The sequence below is a fragment of the Salmo salar genome, chromosome ssa20, assembly GCF_905237065.1.
Source record: "Salmo salar chromosome ssa20, Ssal_v3.1, whole genome shotgun sequence".
NCBI lineage: Eukaryota > Metazoa > Chordata > Actinopteri > Salmoniformes > Salmonidae > Salmo > Salmo salar.
The window spans coordinates 91,296,594-91,311,583 of record NC_059461.1 but is presented as its reverse complement, the minus strand read 5'-3'; the positions used below and the strand labels follow the sequence as shown (position 1 = coordinate 91,311,583).

General features: G+C 44.5%; 1 protein-coding gene across 1 annotated transcript in view; it reads right to left on the bottom strand.

Annotated features, from left to right (window-relative positions):
- Positions 1 to 14,990, bottom strand: part of mtus2b (microtubule associated tumor suppressor candidate 2b) — a 142,101-nt gene that overhangs the window by 46,644 nt on the left and 80,467 nt on the right. Inside the window, exons 6-7 of the mRNA XM_045703428.1 lie at positions 13,467 to 13,601; positions 9,744 to 9,833 (exon numbers count right to left, since the gene is read on the bottom strand). Coding sequence (XP_045559384.1) covers positions 9,744 to 9,833; positions 13,467 to 13,601 — 225 coding nt within the window. The remainder of the gene's footprint in view (positions 1 to 9,743; positions 9,834 to 13,466; positions 13,602 to 14,990) is intronic.

Here is a 14,990-nt window from a genome sequence, read left to right as displayed (position 1 = left end):
TGTATATAGCCTCCACATTGACTCTGTACCGGTACCCCCTGTATATAGCCTCCACATTGACTCTGTACCGGTACCCCCTGTATATAGCCTCCACATTGACTCTGTACCGGTACCCCCTGTATATAGCCTCCACATTGACTCTGTACCGGTACCCCCTGTATATAGCCTCCACATTGACTCTGTACCGGTACCCCCTGTATATAGCCTCCACATTGACTCTGTACCGGTACCCCCTGTATAGAGCCTCCACATTGACTCTGTACCGGTACCCCCTGTATATAGCCTCCACATTGACTCTGTACCGGTACCCCCTGTATAGAGCCTCCACATTGACTCTGTACCGGTACCCCTGTATACAGCCTCCACATTGACTCTGTACCGGTACCCCCTGTATATAGCCACCACATTGACTCTGTACCGGTACCCCCTGTATATAGCCTCCACATTGACTCTGTACCGGTACCCCCTGTATATAGCCCTGCTATTGTTATTTCACTGCTGCTCTTTAATTATTTGCTGCTTTATTTCTTTTTTTTTGTGTGGTATTTTTCTTAAACTGCATTGTTTAAGGGCTTGTAAGTAAGCATTTCACTGTAAGGTCTACCCCTGTTGTATTTTGCACATGTGAAAAGACAGAGAGGGGGATGGAAAAGACAGAGAGAGAGATGGAGAGAGAGATGGAGAGAGAGAGAGAGATAGAAAGACAACGAGAGAGAGATGGAGAGAGAGATGGAAAGAGAGAGAGAGAGAGAGAGAGATGGAGAGATTGAAAGACAGAGAGAGAGAGAGAGAGAGATGGAAAGAGAGAGAGAGAGACAGAGAGAGAGATGGAAAGACAACGAGAGAGAGATGAGAGAGAGATGGAAAGAGAGAGAGAGAGATGGAAAGAGAGAGAGAGAGAGAGAGAGAGAGAGAGATGGAGAGATTGAAAGACAGAGAGAGAGAGAGATGGAAAGAGAGAGAGAGAGACAGAGGGAGAGAGAGATGGTAAGAGAGAGAGAGAGACAGAGAGAGAGATGGAAAGACAGACAGTGAGAGAGAGACAGAGAGAGAGAGAGATGGAAAGAGAGAGAGAGAGACAGAGAGAGAGATGGAAAAGACAGAGAGAGAGATGGAGAGAGAGATGGAAAGACAGAGCGAGAGAGATGGAGAGAGAGAGAGATGGAAAGACAGAGCGAGAGATGGAGAGAGAGATGGAAAGACAGAGAGAGAGAGAGAGAGAGATGGAAAAGACAGAGAGAGAGATGGAGAGAGAGATGGAAAGAGAGAGCGAGAGAGATGGAGAGAGAGAGAGATGGAAAGAGAGAGCGAGAGAGATGGAAAAGACAGAGAGAGAGATGGAGAGAGAGATGGAAAAGACAGAGAGAGAGATGGAGAGAGATGGAGAGAGAGAGAGATGGAAAGAGAGAGCGAGAGAGATGGAAAAGACAGAGAGAGAGATGGAGAGAGAGATGGAAAAGACAGAGAGAGAGATGGAGAGAGATGGAGAGAGAGATGGAGAGAGAGATGGAGAGAGAGATGGAGAGAGAGATGGAAAAGACAGAGAGAGAGATGGAGAGAGATGGAGAGAGAGAGAGATGGAGAGAGAGATGGAGAGAGAGATGGAGAGAGATGGAAAGAGAGAGCGAGAGAGATGGAGAGAGAGAGAGAGATGGAAAGAGAGAGCGAGAGAGATGGAGAGAGAGAGAGAGATGGAGAGAGAGAGAGATGGAGAGAGAGATGGAGAGAGAGATGGAAAAGACAGAGAGAGAGATGGAGAGAGAGAGATGGAGAGAGAGATGGAGAGAGAGATGGAAAAGACAGAGAGAGAGATGGAGAGAGATGGAGAGAGAGAGAGATGGAGAGAGAGATGGAGAGAGATGGAAAGAGAGAGCGAGAGAGATGGAGAGAGCGAGAGATGGAAAGAGAGAGCGAGAGAGATGGAGAGAGAGAGAGATGGAAAAGATAAAGGCCTATTTCTATTTTACCCTGTTTATCAAAAGCGTTGGAAAACTTTTCAATAATCAACTGATTGGCTTTCTTGATGTCTATAGTATTCTCTCTGGTATGCAATCTGGTTTTCGCTCAGGTTATGGGTGTGTCATTGCAACCTTAAAGGTCCTCAATGATGTCACCATTGCCCTTGATTTTAAGCAATGTTGTGCTGCTATTTTTATTGACGGCCAAAGCTTTTGATAGGGTAGACCATTCCTTCTTGGGGGCCGGCTAAGGAGCATTGGTGTCTCTGAGGGGTCTTTGGCCTGGTTTGCTAACTACCTCTCTCCAAGAGTGCAGTGTATAAAATCAGAACATCTGCTGCCTCAGCCACTGCCTGTCACCAAGGGAGTACCCCAAGGCTCAATCCTAGGCCCCACGCTCTTCTCAATTTACATCAACAACATAGCTCAGGCAGTAGGAAGCTCTCTCATCCATTTATATGCAGATGATACAGTCTTATACTCAGCTGGCTCTTCCCTGGATTTGGTGTTAAACGCTCTACAACAAAGCTTTCTTAGTGTCCAACAAGCTTTCTCTGCCCACAACCTTGTTCTGAACAGCTCCAAAACAAAGGTAATGCGGTTTGGTAAGAAGAATGTCCATCTTCCCCACAGGTGTTATTACTAACTCTGAGGGTTTAGAGCTTGAGGTAGTCAGCTCATACAAGTACTTGGGAGTATGGCTAGACGATACACTGTCCTTCTCTCAGCACATATCAAAGCTGCAGGCTAAAGTTAAATTGTAATCGCTCCTCTTCCTCTCCAGCTGCCAAACTAACCCTGATTCAGATGACCATCCTACCCATGCTAGATTACAGAGACGTTATTTATAGATTGGCAGGTAAGGCTGCTCTCGAGCGGCTAGATGTTCTTTACCATTCGACCATCAGATTTGCCACCAATGCTCCTTATAGGACACGTCACTAGGACACGTCACGTCACTAATATTTGATACATTATGAATATGGTATTCAGGTGAGGTTATCTATGAGATTATCGGTTTACTGTTGTGCGCATTCAGTTTGCCTACAAAATAGCTTTACACACATACCTATACTCCTCTGTAAACATCTCTGTAAACCCGTCGCAAGACCCACTGGTTGATGCTTATTTATAAAACCCTCTTAGGCCTCACTCCCCCCTATCTGAGATATCTACTGCAGCCCTCATCCTCCACATACAACACCCGTTCTGCCAGTCACATTCTGTTAAAGGTCCCCAAAGAACACACATCCCTGGGTCCCTCCTCTTTCAGTTCGCTGCAGCTAGCGACTGGAATGACCTGCAACAAACACTCAAACTGGACGTTTTATCTCAATCTCTTCATTCAAAGACTCAATCATGGACACTCTTACTGACAGCTGTGGCTGCTTTGTGTGATGTATTGTTGTCTCTACCTTCTTGCCCGTTGTGCTGTTGTCTGTGCCCAATAATGTTTGTACCATGTTTTGTGATGCTACCATGTGGTGTTGCTACCATGTTGTTGTCATGTGGTGTTGCTATCATGCTGTGTTGTTGTCTTTATGTAGTGTTGTGTTGTCTCTCTTGTCGTGATGTGTGTTTTGGCCTATATTTGTATATTATTTTACATTTTTAATCCCAGCCCCCATCACCGCAAGAAGCCTTTTGCCTTTTGGTAGACCGCCACTGTAAATAACAATTTGTTCTTAACTGACTTGCCTAGTTAAATAAAGGTTAAATAAAATCCATACACCATACAGCCCACCATACAGCCCACCATACAGTCCACCATACAGCCCACCACACAGCCCACCATACAGCCCACCACACAGCCCACCATACAGTCCACCATACAGCCCACCATACAGCCCACCATACAGTCCACCATACAGCCCACCATACAGCCCACCATACAGCCCACCATACAGCCCACCACACAGCCCACCACACAGCCCACCATACAGCCCACCATACAGCCCACCACACAGCCCACCATACAGTCCACCATACAGCCCACCATACAGCCCACCATACAGCCCACCATACAGCCCACCACACAGCCCACCACAGTCCACCATACAGCCCACCATACAGCCCACCATACAGCCCACCATACAGCCCACTATACAGTCCACCATACAGCCCACCATACAGTCCACCATACAGCCCACCATACAGCCCACTATACAGCCCACCATACAGCCCACCACACAGCCCACCATACAGCCCACCACACAGCCCACCACACAGCCCACCATACAGCCCACCATACAGCCCACCATACAGCCCACCATACAGCCCACCATACAGCCCAACAGGGTGATCTATTGACCTCATTACTGGAAGATCAGACACGAGAGATTCCTTTAGTAGGGGTACACACACACACACACACACACACACACACACACACACACACACACACACACACACACACACACACACACACACACACACACACACACACACACACACACACACACACACACTAAAATATTGATGAAGGAAGATGGATCATTGACTGCTTGAAGGATCCTTTGTGTATACTGTAAAGGGCATTTATCAAACGCTGGAAAGATCTGGAAAGATGTTATTCTCCAAAACCTGGGGGTAATCATTTCATTCTAATTTATTTTCACAATGATTAAAAATTAAATGAAAGCCTGCAGCGTTATAGATATTTTTCCTGCAACCCTCCCCCCCCCCAAAAAAAAAAATCTCTTCTCACTCTCTCTTTCCTTTTCTCCCCCCTCCCCCTTCCCCCCTTCCCCCCTCTGTGCTATGACATGGAATAAAGAACAACCAATCACACTTTTATCTGAATCTACCGATTCACTTGAACATCTTTATTTAATATTTACTTTATTTGACAAGTCAGTTTTAAGAAAGCATCTTTGGTTGGTGAAAACATAGATTTTTTTTTTTTAATGCTCGCTTTGAGGCAAGCAACACTGAAACATGCATGAGAGCACCAGCTACTCGAGGACGATTGTGTGATCACGCTCTCTGTAGCCAATGTGAGCAAGACCTTTAAACAGGTCAACATTCAGATTACCAGGACCTGTATTCAGAGCATGGCAACTGGCAAGTGTCTTTACTGACATTTTCAACCTCTCCCTGACGACTGAGTCTGTAATACCTACATGTTTTAAGCAGATCGCGAAACCACCAAAGTCCCTGTGCCCAAGGAAGCGAAGGTAACCTTCCATAAATGATTACCGCCCGCATAGCACTCACGTCGGTAGCCATGATAAAGCCATGTATAAAGCCTTGCTATTGTTATTTTACCGAGTATCTATTTTTAATATATTTTTTACTTTAGTTTATTTAGTAAATATTTTCTTAACTCTATTTTCATATAACTGCACTGTTGGTTAAAGGCTTGTAAGTAAGCATTTCACGGTAAGGTCTACACCTGTTATATTCGGCATTTCACTGTGAGGTCTACTACACCTGTTGTATTCAGCATTTCACTGTGAGGTCTACTACACCTGTTATATTCGGCATTTCACTGTGAGGTCTACTACACCTGTTATATTCGGCATTTCACTGTGAGGTCTAATACACCTGTTGTATTCAGTATTTCACTGTAAGGTCTACTACACCTGTTGTATTCAACATTTCACTGTAAGGTCTACTACACCTGTTGTATTCAGCATTTCACTGTGAGGTCTACTACACCTGTTGTATTCAGCATTTCACTGTGAGGTCTACACCTGTTGTATTCAGCATTTCACTGTGAGGTCTACACCTGTTGTATTCAGCATTTCACTGTGAGGTCTACACCTGTTGTATTCAGCGTTTCACTGTAAGGTCTACTACACCTGTTGTATTCAGCATTTCACTGTGAGGTCTACAACACCTGTTGTATTCAGCATTTCACTGTGAGGTCTACAGCTGTTGTATTCAGCATTTCACTGTGAGGTCTACAGCTGTTGTATTCAGCATTTCACTGTAAGGTCTACTACACCTGTTGTATTCAGCATTTCACTGTAAGGTCTACTACACCTGTTGTATTCAGCATTTCACTGTGAGGTCTACTACACCTGTTGTATTCAGCATTTCACTGTGAGGTCTACTACACCTGTTGTATTCTGCATTTCACTGTGAGGTCTACACCTGTTGTATTCAGCATTTCACTGTGAGGTCTACTACACCTGTTGTATTCAGCATTTCACTGTGAGGTCTACACCTGTTGTATTCAGCATTTCACTGTGAGGTCTACACCTGTTGTATTCAGCATTTCACTGTGAGGTCTACTACACCTGTTGTATTCCGCATTTCACTGTAAGGTCTACTACACCTGTTGTATTCAGCATTTCACTGTAAGGTCTACTACACCTGTTGTATTCAGCATTTCACTGTAAGGTCTACTACACCTGTTGTATTCAGCATTTCACTGTGAGGTCTACTACACCTGTTGTATTCAGCATTTCACTGTAAGGTCTACTACACCTGTTGTTTTCGGCGCAAGTGACTAATAAAGTTTGATTTGAAACTATTATGCAATCAATGAGTAGTAATGGTGCAGTATAATGTGTTTTTTTGTATAATTTAAATTTAACCATCATTTAACTAGGCAAGTCAGTTAAGAACAAATTCTTATTTACAATGACGGACAACCCCTGCCAAACCCAGACGATGCTGGGCCAATTGTGCGCCGCCCTATGGGACTCCTAATCACGGCCGGATGTGATGCAGCTTGGATTCGAACCGGGGACTGCAGTGTCTTCGACCACTGCACCACTCGGTTACGTACATTAGGAAAATATGCCTCATTTAAAACATGATAATGTAGACTACTTCAGCTAAAACATGCCAGGAGGTGAAACTGTAAACTAGACTACTTACTGGAGAGAGTTGATCTGACAGGATGGTAGTACTACAGCCATGGAACTAGTAGAGAGAGAGATGATCTGACAGGATGGTAGTACTACAGCCATGGAACTAGTAGAGAGATGATCTGACAGGATGGTAGTACTACAGCCATGGAACTAGTAGAGAGAGAGATGATCTGACAGGATGGTAGTACTACAGCCATGGAACTAGTAGAGAGATGATCTGACAGGATGGTAGTACTACAGCCATGGAACTAGTAGAGAGATGATCTGACAGGATGGTAGTACTACAGCCATGGAACTAGTAGAGAGATGATCTGACAGGATGGTAGTACTACAGCCATGGAACTAGCAGAGAGAGAGATGATCTGACAGGATGGTAGTACTACAGCCATGGAACTAGTAGAGAGATGATCTGACAGGATGGTAGTACTACAGCCATGGAACTAGTAGAGAGAGATGATCTGACAGGATGGTAGTACTACAGCCATGGAACTAGTAGAGAGAGATGATCTGACAGGATGGTAGTACTACAGCCATGGAACTAGTAGAGAGAGATGATCTGACAGGATGGTAGTACTACAGCCATGGAACTAGTAGAGAGAGAGATGATCTGACAGGATGGTAGTACTACAGCCATGGAACTAGTAGAGAGAGAGATGATCTGACAGGATGGTAGTACTACAGCCATGGAACTAGTAGAGAGATGATCTGACAGGATGGTAGTACTACAGCCATGGAACTAGTAGAGAGAGATGATCTGACAGGATGGTAGTACTACAGCCATGGAACTAGTAGAGAGAGATGATCTGACAGGATGGTAGTACTACAGCCATGGAACTAGTAGAGAGATGATCTGACAGGATGGTAGTACTACAGCCATGGAACTAGTAGAGAGAGATGATCTGACAGGATGGTAGTACTACAGCCATGGAACTAGTAGAGAGGTGATCTGACAGGATGGTAGTACTACAGCCATGGAACTAGTAGAGAGATGATCTGACAGGATGGTAGTACTACAGCCATGGAACTAGTAGAGAGAGATGATCTGACAGGATGGTAGTACTACAGCCATGGAACTAGTAGAGAGAGAGATGATCTGACAGGATGGTAGTACTACAGCCATGGAACTAGTAGAGAGATGATCTGACAGGATTGTAGTACTACAGCCATGGAACTAGTAGAGAGGTGATCTGACAGGATGGTAGTACTACAGCCATGGAACTAGTAGAGAGAGAGATGATCTGACAGGATGGTAGTACTACAGCCATGGAACTAGTAGAGAGAGATGATCTGACAGGATGGTAGTACTACAGCCATGGAACTAGTAGAGAGAGAGATGATCTGACAGGATGGTAGTACTACAGCCATGGAACTAGTAGAGAGGTGATCTGACAGGATGGTAGTACTACAGCCATGGAACTAGTAGAGAGATGATCTGACAGGATGGTAGTACTACAGCCATGGAACTAGTAGAGAGATGATCTGACAGGATGGTAGTACTACAGCCATGGAACTAGTAGAGAGAGAGATGATCTGACAGGATGGTAGTACTACAGCCATGGAACTAGTAGAGAGATGATCTGACAGGATGGTAGTACTACAGCCATGGAACTAGTAGAGAGAGATGATCTGACAGGATGGTAGTACTACAGCCATGGAACTAGTAGAGAGAGAGATGATCTGACAGGATGGTAGTACTACAGCCATGGAACTAGTAGAGAGAGATGATCTGACAGGATGGTAGTACTACAGCCATGGAACTAGTAGAGAGATGATCTGACAGGATGGTAGTACTACAGCCATGGAACTAGTAGAGAGAGAGATGATCTGACAGGATGGTAGTACTACAGCCATGGAACTAGTAGAGAGAGAGATGATCTGACAGGATGGTAGTACTACAGCCATGGAACTAGTAGAGAGATGATCTGACAGGATGGTAGTACTACAGCCATGGAACTAGCTACGGCACAAGACCAGACAGAGAGCACACCACACTTCTATTGGTTTTTAAATCAATCCACAATTGTTCACCCCAATACATGTCACATGTTAAGTTATCTACCCAGTAGGTCCCTCAGGTCCTCTGGCCTTTTAACTATCCCAAAGCCTAGGACCAAGAGGTATGGAGAGAGCAGCCTTTTAACTATCCCAAAGCCCAGGACCAATAGGTATGGAGAGACAGCCTTATGACTATCCCAAAGCCCAGGACCAAGAGGCATGGAGAGAGCAGCCTTTTAACTATCCCAAAGCCCAGGACCAAGAGGCATGGAGAGAGCAGCCTTTTAACTATCCCAAAGCCCAGGACCAAGAGGCATGGAGAGAGCAGCCTTTTAACTATCCCAAAGCCCAGGACCAAGAGGCATGGAGAGAGCAGCCTTTTAACTATCCCAAAGCCCAGGACCAAGAGGCATGGAGAGAGCAGCCTTTTAACTATCCCAAAGCCCAGGACCAAGAGGCATGGAGAGAGCAGCCTTTAGTTACTATGCCCCCAGCCTCTGGAATAGCCTGCCAGAGAACCTGATGGGGGACGAAACTGTGGGCATATTTAAAATAGATCTTAAAACACACCTTTTTAACTTTGCTTTTCCTTTGGTGGATTTTTAGTTGTTCAGTTTTTATTGTTATTGTTTTTTTTATTTTTATCTTATGTTTGTTGTGTAGTAAATATTTAAGGTTTTATTTTCATAGCACATTGCATCCATGTCTGTATAAATAAAGCTTGATTTGATTTGATTCAAGCTCTCTCCGTTGTCATAACAACAACAGTCAGCGCACGGGAACAGGTTATGAGGGATATGCTCACTCTTTCTCTCTAGCTTCCCCCTTGGTTATCTATGCACACACACACACACACACACACACACACACACACACACACACACACACACACACACACACACACACACACACACACACACACACACACACACACACACACAGAGTGTAATATGATCTGTGCACTCACCAGGGGACTGGGGTTTGGGTGAAACCACTGCGAACCGTTTAGGGGAGGAGACTGCGGGTGGTACATCCCTCTGAATCTCCTTCCTAGAAGCTGAAGCATAGAACCATCCATCGTCAGAAATAGAACAGTCAAAACCCAACGTTTTGCTTTACGTTTCACCTGAATACTTCTCCATAGATGATGCACTGTTTGTGCTTACGAGTGCTTACGAGTAAGCATTTCATTCTACAGTGTGTACACTATACTGTATTCTATACACGACAAATACACTTTGACTTGATCCCTAACCTCATAACAGATATATCATTGATCCAAGAAAAAAGAAAATTAAACATGTCAAAAGAAAACTGAAATGGTTGTAAGGCTGATAGACAGAATATGAGATCCTGTAAATACCCATAATTCTCTCTGGCACCATGTTGACTTGACCCTGTCAGTTAAATACCCATAGTTCTCTCTGGCACCATGTTGACTTGACCCTGTCAGTTAAATACCCATAACTCTCTCTGGCACCATGTTGACTTGACCCTGTCAGTTAAATACCCATAATTCTCTCTGGCACCATGTTGACTTGACCCTGTCAGTTAAATACCCATAACTCTCTCTGGCACCTTGTTGACTTGACCCTGTCAGTTAAATACCCATAACTCTCTCTGGCACCTTGTTGACTTGACCCTGTCAGTTAAATACCCATAGTTCTCTCTGGCACCATGTTGACTTGACCCTGTCAGTTAAATACCCATAACTCTCTCTGGCACCATGTTGACTTGACCCTGTCAGTTAAATACCCATAGTTCTCTCTGGCACCATGTTGACTTGACCCTGTCAGTTAAATACCCATAATTCTCTCTGGCACCTTGTTGACTTGACCCTGTCAATTAAATACCCATAATTCTCTCTGGCACCATGTTGACTTGACCCTGTCAGTTAAATACCCATAACTCTCTCTGGCACCATGTTGACTTGACCCTGTCAGTTAAATACCCATAACTCTCTCTGGCACCATGTTGACTTGACCCTGTCAGTTAAATACCCATAACTCTCTCTGGCACCATGTTGACTTGACCCTGTCAGTTAAATACCCATAACTCTCTCTGGCACCATGTTGACTTGACCCTGTCAGTTAAATACCCATAACTCTCTCTGGCACCATGTTGACTTGACACACTGACATCTGTGAGCTTTCCACATGAAATCACTTAATAGTTTATTACAAACCTTTTCTAAAACATAACTGTTTTATCTAAAGAGCTCTTCAGTTAAGTAGGCAATATGTTACGTAACCAATAAGGTGAGAGAGAGAGAGAGAGACCTGGCTCTCAAGAGAAGACAGGCCATGTGCAACACTGCCCACAAAATGAGATGGAAACTGAGCTGCACTTCCTAACTTCCTGCCAAATGTATGACCATATTAGAGACACATATTTCCCTCAGATTACACAGACCCACAGAGAATTAGAAAACAAATCCAATTTTGGTTAAATCCTGAATCTATTGGGTGAAATACTAAGATTTGTGACCTGTTGCCACAAGAAAAGGTCAACCAGTGAAGAAGAAACACCGTTGTAAATACAATTCATATTTATGTTTATTTTCCCTTTTGTACTTTAACCATTTACACATCATTACAACACTGTATACAGACATAAAATGACATTTGAAATGTCTTTATTCTTTTAAAACTTCTGTGAGTGTAATGTTTACTGTTCATTTTTTATTGTCTATTTCACCTTTTGTACATGATCTATTTCGCTTGCTTTGGCAATGTAAACACACGTTTCCCATGCCAATACAGCCTCTTGAATTGACTTGATAAAAACAGAGAGATGATACAGTACGGTAGATGGTGTGTGAGACAAACGGTGGCCACTAGGAGGCATCACAGTACCAGTTTTCCTCCATGATTCTTGGCCAGAGCCCACCGTACCACTGCAGTGTTCTGCTTAACACACCTACAGTACACCATGCTACCACTAGAGGGCAGCAGGACCCAAGTCTACAGTACAGCACAGAGCTGCTAGGATAATGCTGACATAAGTAAGCATGGCGTCGGGGACACACACAGTACTATCTATCTACGTGATGCAAGAGGTCGCAATGGTAATGATCCTTACAGACTTTTTGCCCTTAAATCATTGCTGTGTCTCTCACCTATTTTTTTATTTTTTTATTTTTTCATTCTTCAATTGCCTTCTAGGATTCAATAAAATATTCTCACATACATATTATGCTACACACCAAGTACTACTAAGGGCTGAATTCATGCTTAATTCCTCAAAGCCTCTGAATTGCGGACATATCGAACGTACGTCTATCAACGGTTTGAAGAGATTCGGTATGCCAAATGTAACCGATGTGAAACGGCTAGCTAGTTAGCGGTGGTGAGCGCTAATAGCGTTTCAATCGGGTGACGTCACTCGCTCTGAGACCTTGAAGTAGTTGTTCCCCTTTGCTCTGCAAGGGCCTCGGCTTTTGTGGCGCGATGGGTGACGATGTTTCGTGGGGTGTCAGTTGTTGATGTATGCAGTAGGGTCCCTGGTTCAAGCCTGGGTTGGGGCGAGGAGAGGGACGGAAGCTAAACTGTTACACAAACAAGCTCTTAAACGTTCAAAGCGTGTTGACAGCTAAGTATGTGTATTTAGCTGAGGATCGTTATAGGACCCAATGGGCCAGTTAGTTTTGTCAGCCTTTTCTACTGTAGCTCCATTAGTGTCTGTAGTGGACTGGTAGAGCTGTGAATAACCTAGACTTGGGTTTAAATAGCGTTTGTTTTCTTTCAGATACTATCGAGCGTTCGATTGAGCCAGATGGGCGGGGTTTGTACTTTTGTGGACTATGCCATTGGTTCTATCGCGTCAGGAAAGCTTGATCATGTGTGGAAGAAAAAAGATACTTCTTGAACCCAGGTGTGTGTGTGTGTGTGTGTGTGTGTGTGTGTGTGTGTGTGTGTGTGTACCACTCTGCTGCTTCTCACATACCCAGCATTCCTAGCATTGCTATGCAGCTACATTAGAGACACTAACAGAGTAATAGCAATGTGGTGCCGAACTTATTTACACGTTTTGAACATAGGAAAGACATGTGAATGACACATGAATGACACATGATTGACACATGATTGACACATGATTGACACATGATTGACACATGATTGACACGTGATTGACACATGAATGACACGTGATTGACATGTGATTGACACGTGATTGACACGTTTAGATGTTGGAGTTACACCACGATGCAGAGAGAAGCTTCTTTTATGGAAATATATCTGTTCATCTGTAAGAGCAGACATGGGGATGCCAATGGTCATGTGGTCACAGACAGTGGCAAGCTGATGTTATAGCATGCCTGGTGTGCGTGTGTGTGTGTGAGAGAGAGAGAGAGAGCGAGAGAGAGAGAGAGCATGTGTGTGTGTGTGTGTGTGTGTGTGTGTGTGTGTGTGTGTGTGTGTGTCAGTGCGCCACGAGGTGTGACAGTTGTTCTGGACTAGTGTGGGACAAATGGTAATGTTAACACCACCTAGACGCTGATACACAACATGTCTCACCATCGGAGCCTGAGAGGACTAAACTATGGAGTCTGGCATCACAATACTAGGACACAAATAGTGGGTTGAACCAGACTCCACTAAGGAGAGACGAGTGTTGAACCAAACTGGCTGGGGGGGGGGGGGATACCCACGGGATGGGTGGAGGATTTGGTGGGGGGGGTAGAGCTTACCCGTGGGAGAGACTCGGGCCGGGGGCAGCACGGAGCGGCGGTGGAGGGCAGGGGCGTTGGGGGGCTGGGGGCTGCTGTGGCTGGGGGGTACAGGGGACAGGGGAAGGGGGGTGTCATCGCTACCACTGCTGGGACCTAGAGAGGGGACAGATGGAGGGAAACGTTAGGGTTACGTTAGGGTTACGTTAGGGTTAGGTTTAGGTTTAGGCTCAATACAATAAAACACCTATTTACTGAATACAGTACACTCTTAGAAAAAAGGGTTATTTGGCTGTCTCCATAGGAGAACCCTTTTTGGTTCCAGGTAGAACCCTTTTTGGTTCCAGGTAGAACCCTTTTTGGTTCCAGGTAGAACCCTTTTTGGTTCCAGGTAGAACGCTTTTTGGTTCCAGGTAGAACCCTTTTTGGTTCCAGGTAGAACCCTTTTTGGTTCCAGGTAGAACGCTTTTTGGTTCCAGGTAGAACCCTTTTTGGTTCCAGGTAGAACCCTTTTTGGTTTGGTTCCAGGTAGAACCCTTTTTGGTTCCAGGTAGAACCCTTTTTGGTTTGGTTCCAGGTAGAACCCTTTTTGGTTCCAGGTAGAACCCTTTTTGGTTCCAGGTAGAATGTGGGAAAGGGGGGGATACCTAGTCAGTTGTACAACTGAATGCATTCAACTGAAATGTGTCTTCCACATTTAACCAAACCCCTCTGAATCGGGGGGGGGGGGGGCTGCCTGTTGGTTAGTTGGTTTGTACACAACTCAATAATTCATAACATGATAAATGTTTCCACAATCAACATTTGGTGTTGGCTGAATTAGCGCTGCATACAACAGTGCAACAAGAAAGCGTTGTAACATCCTATTGAATTGAAAAACAATGACGGCATCAAAAAACTAAACATACAGTGTTTAACCAGTAATAACCGGGTTTCCCCCATTCTCAGTGTCAATACAGCTATCTCTGAGAAGGAGGTGTGCTGGGTCACTAGGTCTGTATTAATGACTGGCAGTCTCCTGGTCCTACCTACCTACCTACCTACTCCATCTTCAATGAGCTCCTTCTTAAAGACAGAGGTCTCTAGCCCCATACAGGACAATCATCAGCTTCCATAAAGCCATGTCTGACTAGCTGGCAGGAAGCGGAAAGTATTCAGCTTTACCTGCTGAGTCGAAGCAGCATTCTTCAGGTTGAAAAAAAATCTATAGGATTGAAGCGGCACTCTTCATGGTGAAGATCAATATCGTCAACACAGCAGAATAATGTCTTCAGTTCTCAGAGGAGACTTGGATGAGAGCCAGATAACACTGACACAATCACTACTGGCACATCAGAACAAACAAAGATACTTGTTCTACTGTATATGATGTACATGTTAGAAGTCAGAGCAGTAAAATCAGGACTGAAGAGAAGTATTCAAATGCAGCAACAACAAAAAAATAGGACATTGAAACGGAACAAAGTGACAACAACATAACCAAGAGGTGACAGGGAGGAGGAGATAAAGGGAAGAACACGGAATTCCTAGATGACAGAAGAGCTC